A 12846-nucleotide genomic window follows, 5' to 3' on the forward strand; every position below is an offset into this window, starting at 1 on the left:
CAACGGTTTGCCACTAGTTCCAACCAGGCATGAACTCGAGTCACTACTGATTCAGGGGCAAGCACTTCCTGATGCACATTGCAGAAATAGGTTATTTTGCTAATGTTGTTATGTCAACCAGGGTAGACAGGTGATTGTTTAAAACTCAAAGGAATAAAGAGAAATTTACCTCAGCACCTCTCCAAGCTTTTGTCTTTTGTCCCTGTCCTCTTATATCTGCTGTATATATTACTGAAAAGTCTCCAGATCTCAAATACCATTCTTTTTTTTGGCAGTTCTTCTTTCCCCTGCAATTCCTTCCATTTTTGGAGTTCAGGGAAGAGCACATTTCAAAAAATCCCCAACCACTAGCAACAGGTGGTCATTTTTATATCACAAAGTTTAAGACTGAAGCACTGGCATCCTCTGGTGGTAGTCTGCCTTTTTTTTTTTTTTTTTTTTCTTTTTGGTAACAAAACACAAGAGCAGTTTAAGCCCCAGTCTAAGAGTTTTGCTTTTATTATTATACAAAACGTGTGTGAATGGTATAGAGAAAAGAAGATGTTTTAAAATAATTTCAAGTGACTTTGTCTTTTTGTTTTAATGGGTAGTTGAATTTGGGAAGACTTGTAAAAAACAAGTAATTTTAGCAGATCCCAGTTACAAAGTTACAAGAATTATTCGGAAAGACAGATTTTCAAGGAGCACACAAGTCAAATGGATTTACACTGCTTCTGGATATTTTTTCCTCCTTCAGAAAACTTTACATTCTGCACTAGCAAGAAACTACCATTCAGTCTAACAACCCATAAGATTAATAAGCTTTTTTTTTAAAAAAAGGAAGGGCTACAATCATCTGCTCTGTTCTCTTACATGGCACAAATCAGTTGTATTTTCCTAGGAATCTTTGGAATTTTTCCCCCCTACTCTACAAATGTGTTCAGGAACTTACCTGTGTGTACCCCTTTGTACCCCCTAAGTACAGCTGTGTGTAGCCCTTTACAGAAAAAGCCTTAGCAAAAGCTTCTTCAAGTACAAAACTCAAGATCTCTATCAGCTTCCCTACCCTGTGATATCCATTCTGACCATTTGTCCTGAGTGTGACTTTGTGGAAGTATATTTGATTTACATAAGTATGTACACAATAGTTAAATCAGACCACATACCTCCAGAAAACTAGCCAAGCTTGCAGTGGAAACTAACGCTTTCAGTCACAGCATAACGGGATGTTTCCTCATGCCCACACAACAGGCTTCTATGGTGCACAGCAGCTACAGGCTGTGCTTTCTCCAGGCTATGTTGGTGTATAAACTTACTAGCCCAATTAGGAGGCAACATCTGGATGAGGCAGTTTCTGAAGTTCCAGGATGAAGCCTCTCCCTGTTAATTTTGGCATTTCAGACATCACGCAGCCAACAGTCCATGTCAAACAGAGGGTGCACAGCTTGTTTGCTCCTCAGAGGAGTGCAGGGCTATGAAATAACTACCTCTCCAGTTCCATCCCCGGCTTCATGTACATCTCAAAAGCAAACGTGTACGAATCCTGACGTTTCTGACAGACCAGTGTGAGCAGGAAGGTTGCAAAGGGAAAAATAACTCTTGTGGACAGTGTTGGCACTTAGTCTCAAACCTCTTCAAAGAAAAGAGTTGAGAGAGATCTGGCAATAACCTCCCACAGTTTTCATAATGAAGCGTGTCTTTTGGTATCATGGGGCATGCTTGTGTGATTCTGGTATTAATCTGTTCATGCTCATTTAGATTTAAGCTTTTTAGTGCAGGGCATGTTCTATACGCTTAGAGATCTAAATGCATGACTGGGACTCCCTAGAAACACCTATGCAGGAAATAATGGCAATAGATTTTCAAAAGACATACACAAACTAAACAGAAAGATTAGAATATTGTATGATACCATTCTAATCTTTCTGTCTATGTCTTCTGTCTACAAGATATCTATGCCTATGATAGCTTGACTAAGATACAGAATTTCTTTTAACAGTTATTGTTTTCTCTTTTTTACAATAAATTAACATTCTGGATGCACTACGAGTCACCACCCCTATTTTAAGAAATGATATATTTTTTCATTAGATCAGCAAGGGAAAAATGGATTGTAAAATCCTGTCTACCTTAGAGATGTGACAAGCACAAGGTAATCTTATATCCATACTCTTACATGGATATATAGATATGCTTTAGATGAACACATGAGTATACAAACTGTACAGCAAATATGTCATGCTGTTTTCCTTCTTCATGGTGTGCTTAAGACTACGCTTATTATTATAAGGTGCAGAATTTGTTCATTCCTAGTTAATATGAAGCAGAATTACACTGAGATTGTTCATTTAGGCCCAGGCTATGGTGCCATCTGGTGGCCAGCAGTTCATAGTGTAGCTGCAGAGAAAAAACAAAATTCCAATTCTTTCAGATATCTACAAAACAAACAAACAAAAAAAAACAAGTACTGTGTGCAGTATGATTTATGTCTGTCTTTATGTAGATATGTAGTCACATTGCTGTAACTCCTCCCTGTTAGTTGCTTTTGGATAGTGAAGCAGTGCCAAGATTTTTTTTTTGAAATAACAGCAAATTAAAACAATTAGTAAACACCTCAGAAGTACAGAAATGACACAAGAAGATGTCTGCACCACTACTGTGTCATACAGTCTGGCATGTTCCTTTACTCAAATGGATTGACTTACCCACTATCCAATCCATTCTGCCCAATTTTCTTTCCTATGTCACCTACCATCACACCTGGCATTGGTAAGAGTGTTTTTGTATCTCGAATCTGCATAGAAATGGAACAGAAGAGTGTTTCAGTTGTGAGACATTTCTTGGTTGGACATTTCACATAGTGAAAATAGTCCCGATTTATATTATGTTATGAGCACTAAAGAAAGTTTCTCCTGTTTCTCCAAGCACATAATCCTGGATACTTGTACTGATACTTGTACTCTTAGGACATAAATCCCACAATGAAAAAGGTAAATTGACAGAAGTTACACCAGTATGTTAAAATATGCCTAAGCAAATTATTTCCCTCACCAAATTAGCTTTAAACCCTTCCTCTAATCTACACAGACATTATAGAAATCAACAGAACTTTTACGATTTTGTTTTTTTCCTGACTTCATAAATAGGATTCATAAATCCTATTCTATCAACAACCAGTTTATTTAACTGTTCACAACTTTCCTAATCCATTGGTATGTTTTCTAATGCCTTTGAGCTTAACACGGATCTCAGGGGTAGAAACTTTGTTTCATGGAGATCATCTTGCAGGATGGACAGATATAATTCACCTTAAGCCCCATCTAAGACTTTTGTGACTTCATATAGATACATTATATGCTGTGTGATAATCTGCAGGCTTTTCAGTTCTTTTGCATTTTCCAGTTACAAAAAACTGGCATTATAAAACTGGCTATTAATTATGAAAAAACAAACAAACAAAAAAACCCCACAGTGAAGATTTAAAACTAATATGCTTGTTACAATTGAAATAAATATTGATAACCAAAGAATCTGCTGGTCAGACATGAATAACAGCATAACAAAAACTTGAATTTGAACCCTGCTTCCCTTCCCCCAAAATTAGTAATATTCCTGTCCAACCTGTACAATAAAGGAATGCAATCCATGGCACTGTCCATCAGGAGTATAGAGTTGGGCATACACAACTGCATGAGTGGCATTTTTCCCCATATTACCAACCCAGAACTTTGCAGCTTCGAAATCAGGAGTGTTGATGATAAATTCCTGTAACCACAAAAAATAAGTGAAAAAAGTTATATAAATCATTAAAAATGCATTTACATTAATTTTAACACATTTACTTTAATTATGTTCATGAGCATTGTGATGTTTTGAAAATGGCCATTAATTGCCAAGATCTCACTCTATTCTTAACTTCAACAGTATGAGATGTCTCTGTGTTGTATTCAACTTTGGAGAGAATGCATTTATCTAGGGCAAATTTAAAGAAGATCATGTTGGGCTGAAACCTTTACAGGGACCACCTCCTTCTTGGGCAGTTTTCTGTGGAAAGGAACCCCAGGTGAGCATGTGAAAGCCAGCATACTTCCCAGTTTGGACAACTGAGGAACCATTGATGGGGGGGTGCTGAAGAATGCATGTAGCCTAACATTTAGACACAGCTTCAAAATTCAAATTTTAAAATTCTATGTAGTATATTTTTATGGATGTAAAAGAGATCAAAACTCACAGCTTCACGATCTTATAAAAGATACAGACATTTCAGTTTCTTTTACTGCAGTGCACTCTTCACCAGTATAAACCTTCATTTATTTTAATGGAATTTTGTACGCTGTCAGACTTGTAAGGGCTTTTTCAGGACAGGGATCTGATTATCCATAGTGATTTAGTGACCTTTTAATTGCCTGTATGTCAGAAAAACACGGACTGGAATGTTGACCTACCAAAGGATACACAATATTTATGTTTAAAATCTATGATTCATGATTTTCATTCTTTTGAAGTCAATAAATGATGTACAGCTTATTTGTTGCTAATAACAGCACTCGCTTCTGTACCTCAGGCTGCCAAAAAGGCTAAAGTCTTTGGGGTAAGATGATAAGCATGCCTTTTTGGGACATTAAACAATGAGCTTTTAATTTAACTTTGCATTATCCAAGAATACAGATGGCAATTACAGAGAACAACTACTATTAACCGCTCTTAACTTGCTGGGTTTACTGTAACTTTTGATATATGATAGAGGCTCATTCCACTTCTCTTTTTTTTTTTTTTGATTGAAAATGGAATCACTATGAATTCATCTCTTCTTCTTCTTTTTAAGGTATTAGTTAATCAGTTAGTGAGTACTAAACTCATTGATTTGCATTAGTCATAAATAATACCACAGAACACTTTTTACTGTTTTGAAAACACCGGAAAGTTGTGCAGAAACATGCTTAACTGCTGAAATTCCTAAACTTACCCCTAGATTCTCTCTGCAGGAACCAATCTCTTTCTCTTAGAAATACATGAAAGGAAAAAAGGTCTGCCTCTGAACTGAGGCAACCACAGCATGTGAAGGGGGATGTGCTTCTCTGTTTTGTTTTTTCTGAACTAGGACTTTACAAATACACTCTTCTCTGCAATATATTGATATATTTTTATTTGGAATTAAACTTCATTAATTCTTACTAGTCTAAGAACTTCATGAATCATTCTGCCTTGATAATAAATAATAGAGCTTAACAGTGCAAACATTATTCCTATGTATTATGGGCTAACCTGAGTGCTGCTGTCAAATGTGGCAGTAGTTCGTATGCCTTTTGTATTAGTCCCATGGCTGAGTTCAGTAAGAGCAAAACATCCAAAAATCTAAATAAGGAGACATAAGGTACAAGTCAAGTCTAGTTTAACATGGCAGTTAAAAGCAGATTTTCAAATGACTGACAATCCAGCTGTTGGATAGTGACTAGCAGTTCTACGAAAACAATCAGAGCTAACCCTAAGGTTAAGGTTGCAAACGCATAACCCCCAGGCTTCTGCCTACACTGAGGGTCATTAACAGAATTCATCCTGATTTTAACACGTGGTATCCAGTCCAGGGCTACATATCAGTATATTGCTGTCTCTTTGCTGAGACATAAGCACAGAATTTAGGGGAGAGAGTTAAAGGACGGTAAGAAGTTGACAACAAGAACATAAAAATTGAGCAAGAGTACCAAAACAAGCAGGAAGCGCAGGAGAACGCGAGAGTCCTCAGAACATGTATCTATCTTACAATATCAAAGAGGTTGACACCAAAGAGTGAACTCTGACCACATGGCCAATGGCATAGATAAGAGAAACTATTTAGGATTGGCTCTCTCTAGATCAGATTGACCGTAGTTACTAAGTCAAGGGCTTTGTCCTCTGGACTCTACCCTGTGGCCATAAGATCCACATAGCATTTCAGTCCATAGCATCAAAATGGTATTTTTATAGCATCATGCACAGTTGCAAGTGTGGGAGTAGCCAAAAATGCAAAACCTGCCAGCTTATTTAAAGGACCATACAGACGAAACTGGGGCAGCCTAATCTACACTAGCTTTTGGGAGAAGTCCTTAGAATGAACTTGGAACGAATATCCCCAAACTTTTTCTGCATGTTGCCTTGGACAGCTAAAAAAGAGCACTAGGAAGTGGTGTAACAACTAGCAGTGAGCTCAGTACTTGAACCTGCTCCTTGGTCTTCCTCTGTTTTGCTATTTTTATGTACCAAGGTACCTAAAGACATCAGAAATGACACAAAAGTGCAGCTACTGAAGTAATTCTGACAAGATCCAATTCTCTTGAGTTATCAGAAAAAATTACCTCCATGTTATAAACTTTTTTCACAAAGTCAGCAAACGTCCCAGAAGCACTCAAAATTGCACCTGCAAATACCTGTAAAAACAGAGAATTATGAATGAAATCCATGACCACATGTTGGAAACCACAGACTGAACAGTGAACTACTACTTAGACCATACCTTGAAGACCTAAGTCAAGATTTCACCTTGTCATAACCCTTACACAGAGGTTTGAATGCTCTCGGAGGAGGAAAAACACTCATCAAAGAGACCAAAGATTAAATGGCCCATTAATGTGGTACTTCCATGACACGATCAAACTTTTTATAGTTCTGTTCAAAATCTTCACTGTAAGCCCTTCCAAATTGCAAGCTTACTTCTCACTTGAACTTATGGATGCCATTTGAGCCGAGAAAAAGCTTTAAGAGGGTTTTTGTCTCACTGTAAATGAACCAAGACCAGGAAAGCTGCTTGAAGAGCAGAGAGCAGCAACTATTACTTGATGTTAAGTATTATTGCTGGAAGACTCAGCTGTGGACAACTAATAAGTACAACCGCATCTCACTGATTTCCATGAGAATCTTTTTCTAGGTTTTAGTTTCTTCTGAATACTCCCTGTATTGAGGCAAAATTTAAATGATATTTGGTGTTGTAACAAAGACAAAAACACCAAGTGAAATACATATAGTTGGAGTTCTTTTGGCTGCTACTGCCACAAAGAGAATGCAGAGGAGGGGACAAAAGAAAGTGTAGATGCTACTACAGGGGTCAAAATATCTTTCTGTGGCTCTGCTCACACTGCTTCAGCTTTCCTTGCCAGGAGTCATTCCAATGGAGACAGGATTATGTCCTGTCTAACAAAGAGCATCGAATGTCATCTCACAGCTCTCCATTTTTTTTCCAATAGTCAGCTCAATTTGATTCTTAAAAACAAAGAAATAGACTATGCAAAGATCTTGCTTTAATAAAGTAGGCAAAAAGCGACAGGATTATGGTATCATGAGATCTTTACATTTAAATAGACGTCAGTATACATTTTTGAACTGTACTTACACTGCTATGTAAAAAATACTGGAGACATGCAGACCAATCATACATCCCTAAAAAACTAGTCATATGAAAAATTCTTATAGGGTTCTCTTTGATCTCTTGTGGAGTAAGAAACTCATACTCAAAGATCCTTTTACAGCGCAGGAATGTCAGCTCCTGATATTTCTCACGGCTCAAATCTTCTCCAGGATGATGTGCAAAGAAAGGATCATTTTCTAAAGCAGAGAAGATTCTATTCTTCAGGGAGAAAAAAAAAAGTGAGATGAGAAAGTCTGTCGAAGGACATGAACAAACGAGTCAAAAGACTTCTGGTACAACTCTAGGTCTCAAACTACAACAGTTTGATAGAATAGGCAACTTTATAGACAAAACCCAAACTCCCCAAAATTTAAAAATACATGAAAACAGTTCATCATTAAATATTATAATTCGTGCAGCTCAGTTTTACAAAAGCTTGTTAGTCATGAAGTAGTGTATGACTGATGCACTTTGAATATAAGACAGCAGTATGATACAACTTACTTTTTACAGTTGTCTCATTATTTCACTGTGAAACAGTTGGCAGGATTCTGAAGAGAAATGGCCCTCAATTTGAGCACAAAAATAAATCTCCAGGGATTACATTCAGTTAGAAACATGCTATAACGCTAACAGCATTAGGCTACCATCACTGCTCTGCTCCCAGACAAAATTAGAATTGTGCTGCAGTTAACCCAACTGCTGCATGTGGATGTTCAATTTGTGGATGTTCATCTTTTAACATTCTACTTTGGATTTTTTCCTTACAACATGATACAGCTTTTCTCCATCAACTCTCTGTGTCTTGGAGATATCCATGCCTCCTTCATTGTTTGTCATGTAATTAAGAAAACAAAAATATAGTATATTAGGCAAAATTTTAAAAAAGATTTTTCAAGTCCTCTTCTCTCGGAAGAAAATGTCACAATATGAGAGAAGGAAAATACAAGATTCTATGTGCTTTTTTTTTTTTTTTGGAAAGTTAAGGTCATTTCATCCCTCTCTATGTACAGTAATATCTGCTCATTCAAACACAGGGCATTTTCCTATATTTGCCTGGCAGTTTTGATTTCTGTAATCCACCTTTTATGATTTTCATAGCTACAGTGAGGTTTCACGATTAGCTTAAACACAGGCACATCTATATCACCACCAAAAAGGGCAGTTCTACCTTGTCCTGCATCCTCCAGGTTATACATCCCCACAAACTCTCTTCCGCTCAAATTTCTCCTTTTCTTTTACTGCAGGGTTAGCTGTCAGCCACGCAAGCAAATCTGTGCAACTGAAATGCCACAAAGGCACTAGCTGCCAGCACAGATAGCCGAACTTAAGATGGGTCAAAGAAATACTGCTTTTGCAAGGGGAATGAGCTTAGAACAGCTTAAGTGAATTGTAAGAGTATGACTTAATGCCAGCCCTATAGAAATATGGTACAATATTGTTCTTTCCATAGAACTATACTTTTCAATGAAGTTCTGTAATGTAGCACATGTAGTTTTCCCCACTACCCATGATAAGCAATGAAATAAGCTCCACTAGGTAGCCAAGTAGATTGCTTCCTCTGAACCACACACACTCATTTTTATCCAAAATTGTGTAGTTCTATATACATAGTTCTATGCCAAATTAAAATAGGCTTACAATTTTTGCAACGCCTACCTTGAGTTGGATGATATCTTCCCCATCTAAAAACACTGCCATTTCCTTCCAGTTGAAGGAAGCTTTCTTACGATATCTGCAAAGTGCTCCTTTAGGGAAATCTGGTAGCAAAGCATCCCATGAACTTCGGCTGCCAGCTGCTTCTTTCAGATCCACAGTGGATGCCATCTCTGGGTTAAACAGTGCTGCACCCAACAGAAACAAATATATCATGAACTAAAGCACTGCAGAGGACTATTTTTTTCACATAGTTTTACAAGAGAATAATAAAAAAAGAATTTAAGAGGGCTGTTAAGTAAATCCACACAGGCTTGTTCAAATGTATGAGTTCAGTAGGACAGAATCAGTTAAAAACTTGACTTAACATTTTTGTAATTTAATTAGATCGGTAAATGCTAAGACAGAAATGCCTTTGATCAAAAAATGAAAGATATAGCCTTGCTAAAATGCGATCTAACACTTTTTAAATAAGAAAATAAGAAATAGGTGCCATCAATTAATATTTCATATAAAGAAAAGGAAGGTAAGATAAAAGATCAGAGGAAGAAAGTAACAACATAGGTAAATAATGAATTCGCCTCAATTCTACCTGAAGTACAGAACAATAAAATACCAAAGCACCCAAACATGCACACATGCACACACACACACACACAAAAAATCACTGTAATGCAGAGGATGCCTCCACATTACTGGTAAAGTTTTAAAGGATTTTTAACTAAAAGACAGGTTGCTTGTATGTCAAGGTTTGTTTTTTTCTATATAGCCCACGTGCTATGAATAGATAACCCAAGTCAGAAGACTTTAGAGAAACAGCAAGAGCTTGGACCCTATTTCCACTGGTTGAATAGCTGAATGAGTTACTAGGTAATACATGTGCTTGTACATCCACCTGAAAAAAGCAAACTGTTGTGTAATTTTGCAAATTTGCATGAACTCACTTTGCCCGAATGAGAAAAGGCAAGTCACTAGGCACGCTGGCTTTCTAATCAGTGAAATTCTTTGTTAAAGAATTGAGTCGCACATCCACAATGCCCTTTCCATTGATGCTGGTGATTTGTTTTGCTTTCCAAACTACGTTACATGATCTACTTTGCCACGTAAGCTAAAGTTATCATGACTTCACAAAAATGCAGCACTGGGTTAAGTACAAAAACTGCACTTCCTGCTATCTAAGTCTGCTTGCCAAAAACATGGTAACGCTCTACAAAAACAAATTATGCCTTTGCAAGTTTTAATAGTCTTTGTCATTACTTTCTTGAATGGCTTCAACATTAAATGATGCATTTTAATGTTTTTAAAGAGGGACATTAGAAAAATGTATTTCTTTTCTTCTTTAGTGCACCTAATTCCTTATTTGAATTTCATACAGAACAGTCTCAAGATAATGAAATTTCTTCTTCTTTGACATATTTTTCAAAGGTCTGTAAAATAATTTATAGATATATGACAATACTGCATATAATTGGGAAACACTTTTGGATCAGTGTAGGAATTGTACAGTTGATTTTTTCATGTGATAGGCTTCTATATATTAATTTTAAATGATATTTCATCATTTTATCTATAAAGACGTATTGCATAAATCCCATTCTCTGAAACAAATAACTTTTATTACATTCATTATTATTTTCTCAGGAAAAAAAACTTACTGTTTTGCAGCTGGAACTCTTCCTTAATTCTGCAAAAGATAGTGGACAACTTCTGTGTACTATCTCTGTGTATCAAGTTTAAATCAACTCCAGACTTTCTGTAATGATTAACCTTTCTGATTACTGAAATGGGAATACTCTCGAATAAGGAAGATATTTCTATTGTGGCATTCAAAAGGCAGCTGTGACAGAATCTTGCTACTGCAGCTATCAATACCATAACTAGATCCGTGAAATTCTGCAGAGATCTCCAGAAATGTGTGTACTAACATACACTGCTAGTATTAATTTTCCACAGAAGCTATTTAAAAAGTGCTAATCAAACAAGTAAACGCTCTTTATCAGGCAAGAGGGTATATTTACATCCTAGAAGCATGGATATAGCATTTGGTGTGTGAAGAAACCAATGCAGGAAAAGGACAGTCTTTGATATTTCGCTGCTTCTTGTAGCATCATCCTGCCTCTTGTGTAGTAGTTAGGGCTGTTTTGCCCATGTTGCAACCTGTCTGCTACACTTTAGCCACTGGAGGGGAATAAGAGTCGAGATAGGATGCAATAAACCTTCTTTCTCCAATAGTCGCTTCTTCTGCACTGCAGAAGCAGATCCCTAGAGTAACTCCTCGTAATTTACTGAGCAAAATGAGACGTTTAACACTGAAGTGAATAGGGCCATGGAAAAATTCATTAAATAAGGCTATTTATACTGGTGGATTGACACCAGTTGTTAGACCAGACACTAATAGTTCCTTATGTGAACAGAACAGATGCACTATGAAATTATGCTATAAGGAAACTTTGACTTGACTAGCAAACAGCCCCGATGGTTATTTGGGGGAATGGAAAATCAGGGAAGCAGGAAGGATGGAAGGGATGACTGGGCAACTGTGTGTGATGATACACTGGATATTGTGAAGAGTATACTGAAAATGTAAAGCAAATACCTTCATGGGCCAGCATGGAGTAAGCTGAAGCATTGATTTAAGCACCTAAGTACTAGTTTAAGGCAATTAATCTTGTCCAGAACTAGGCTTGGCTCACACAGATCCATGTGCACATGTAAACTCTGTACCACCCTGGTATATCAACCCAAACCATGAGGAGTATGGCACAGAAATAGACGACTTTGCATACTGTAACTATTATCATCTCCGGCCCTGTCTGCTCTTTCATTGCCTTCCGAATCATGGAACTAGAACGACAGCAACACGTCCCTGCTAGCACTGACTTGTCGAGAACAGGTGAACGGGACAAGCAGGAAGCCTTGTCTGCAGTGGAGGTGTAAGAGGTACAGCCTAAATCTGCAGAGATTAATCAAATAAACATACTGCAGGTCTGGCTTCAAGAATCAGAAAAATCTTGGGCATTTCCTCTACACACAAGACATAGTTCTAGAATTTGCATGCAGGAGCTTCTCTCAAGTGTCATCTTCCTATGACTCAAGGCTGGATTAAAGGCTTTTACACAAAATACTATCCTTATATTTAGCATATGTAACCACACTTAACCTTCCTTTTCACCTCTTTTTTTTTTCCCTCACAGTGTTCCTTTAAATGTGTTAGAATGGCTTTTTTTGTTTATCCTCCTCCTAAGTATTTTTTCTAACCTCCTTTACTTCTGTGCAGCTGGCCTCAGACTCTGATATCAAGAGCAGCAAGGCCCCATTAAATCCGAAGACATTTTATTGCATTTCTATTGGTCATGACTTTCTTCCAACAAATTACAAGACTTCTCCAAACCAGCAATATTTGGTTAGCAGCAGGTACAGCTCTTCTCGCTCTGGACAGAAGTGGAAAGTCCTGATTTCTGCTCCAACCTGCCCCAAAAGGTAACACCTCATGCCCCTGCTTACTACATAAGCAGGTGTTGAGGGTCCTCCACCACTACCTGCTCATATCACAGGCAGCAATTTGTGTCACATTATTCAGCTAGTTCTTTTTCCTCATCTTCATATAACTTTGCTCTTTTTCTTTCAACCTGAAATCCTCACTGGGGCCAGCTCCTCATCCTGTATAACAAGGACATAGGAGAGTCGGGTTGGATGGCAGTACTGCCGCATGTGACTCCCTAAGCTGCCTGGGAAGGGGACAAAAGCCAACAGGAAAAAGCACCTTCCACCCTGAATAAGCAGACGTTGCTCTCCGACAGCCTGCCAACAGAGCTCCTAACTCCTGAGGACAC

At 37.6% G+C, this 12846-nt stretch overlaps 1 protein-coding gene across 1 annotated transcript in view; it reads right to left on the bottom strand.

Moving 5' to 3' along the window:
* ACOX3 (acyl-CoA oxidase 3, pristanoyl) overlaps positions 1-9216 on the bottom strand; it is a 28924-nt gene extending 19708 nt beyond the window's left edge. The window contains exons 1-6 of the mRNA XM_010218377.2: positions 9017-9216; positions 7343-7576; positions 6312-6383; positions 5245-5334; positions 3601-3744; positions 2685-2773 (exon numbers count right to left, since the gene is read on the bottom strand). Of these exons, the coding sequence (XP_010216679.2) occupies positions 2685-2773; positions 3601-3744; positions 5245-5334; positions 6312-6383; positions 7343-7576; positions 9017-9184 (797 nt within the window). The 5' untranslated portion in view covers positions 9185-9216. The remainder of the gene's footprint in view (positions 1-2684; positions 2774-3600; positions 3745-5244; positions 5335-6311; positions 6384-7342; positions 7577-9016) is intronic.
* Between the last annotated feature and the right edge of the window lie 3630 nt (positions 9217-12846).

Source organism: Tinamus guttatus, unplaced genomic scaffold (genome assembly GCF_059628265.1).
Source record: "Tinamus guttatus ecotype Peru unplaced genomic scaffold, ASM5962826v1 Tinamus_guttatus_pri_ptg000052l, whole genome shotgun sequence".
In the NCBI taxonomy this organism is placed as follows: domain Eukaryota; kingdom Metazoa; phylum Chordata; class Aves; order Tinamiformes; family Tinamidae; genus Tinamus; species Tinamus guttatus.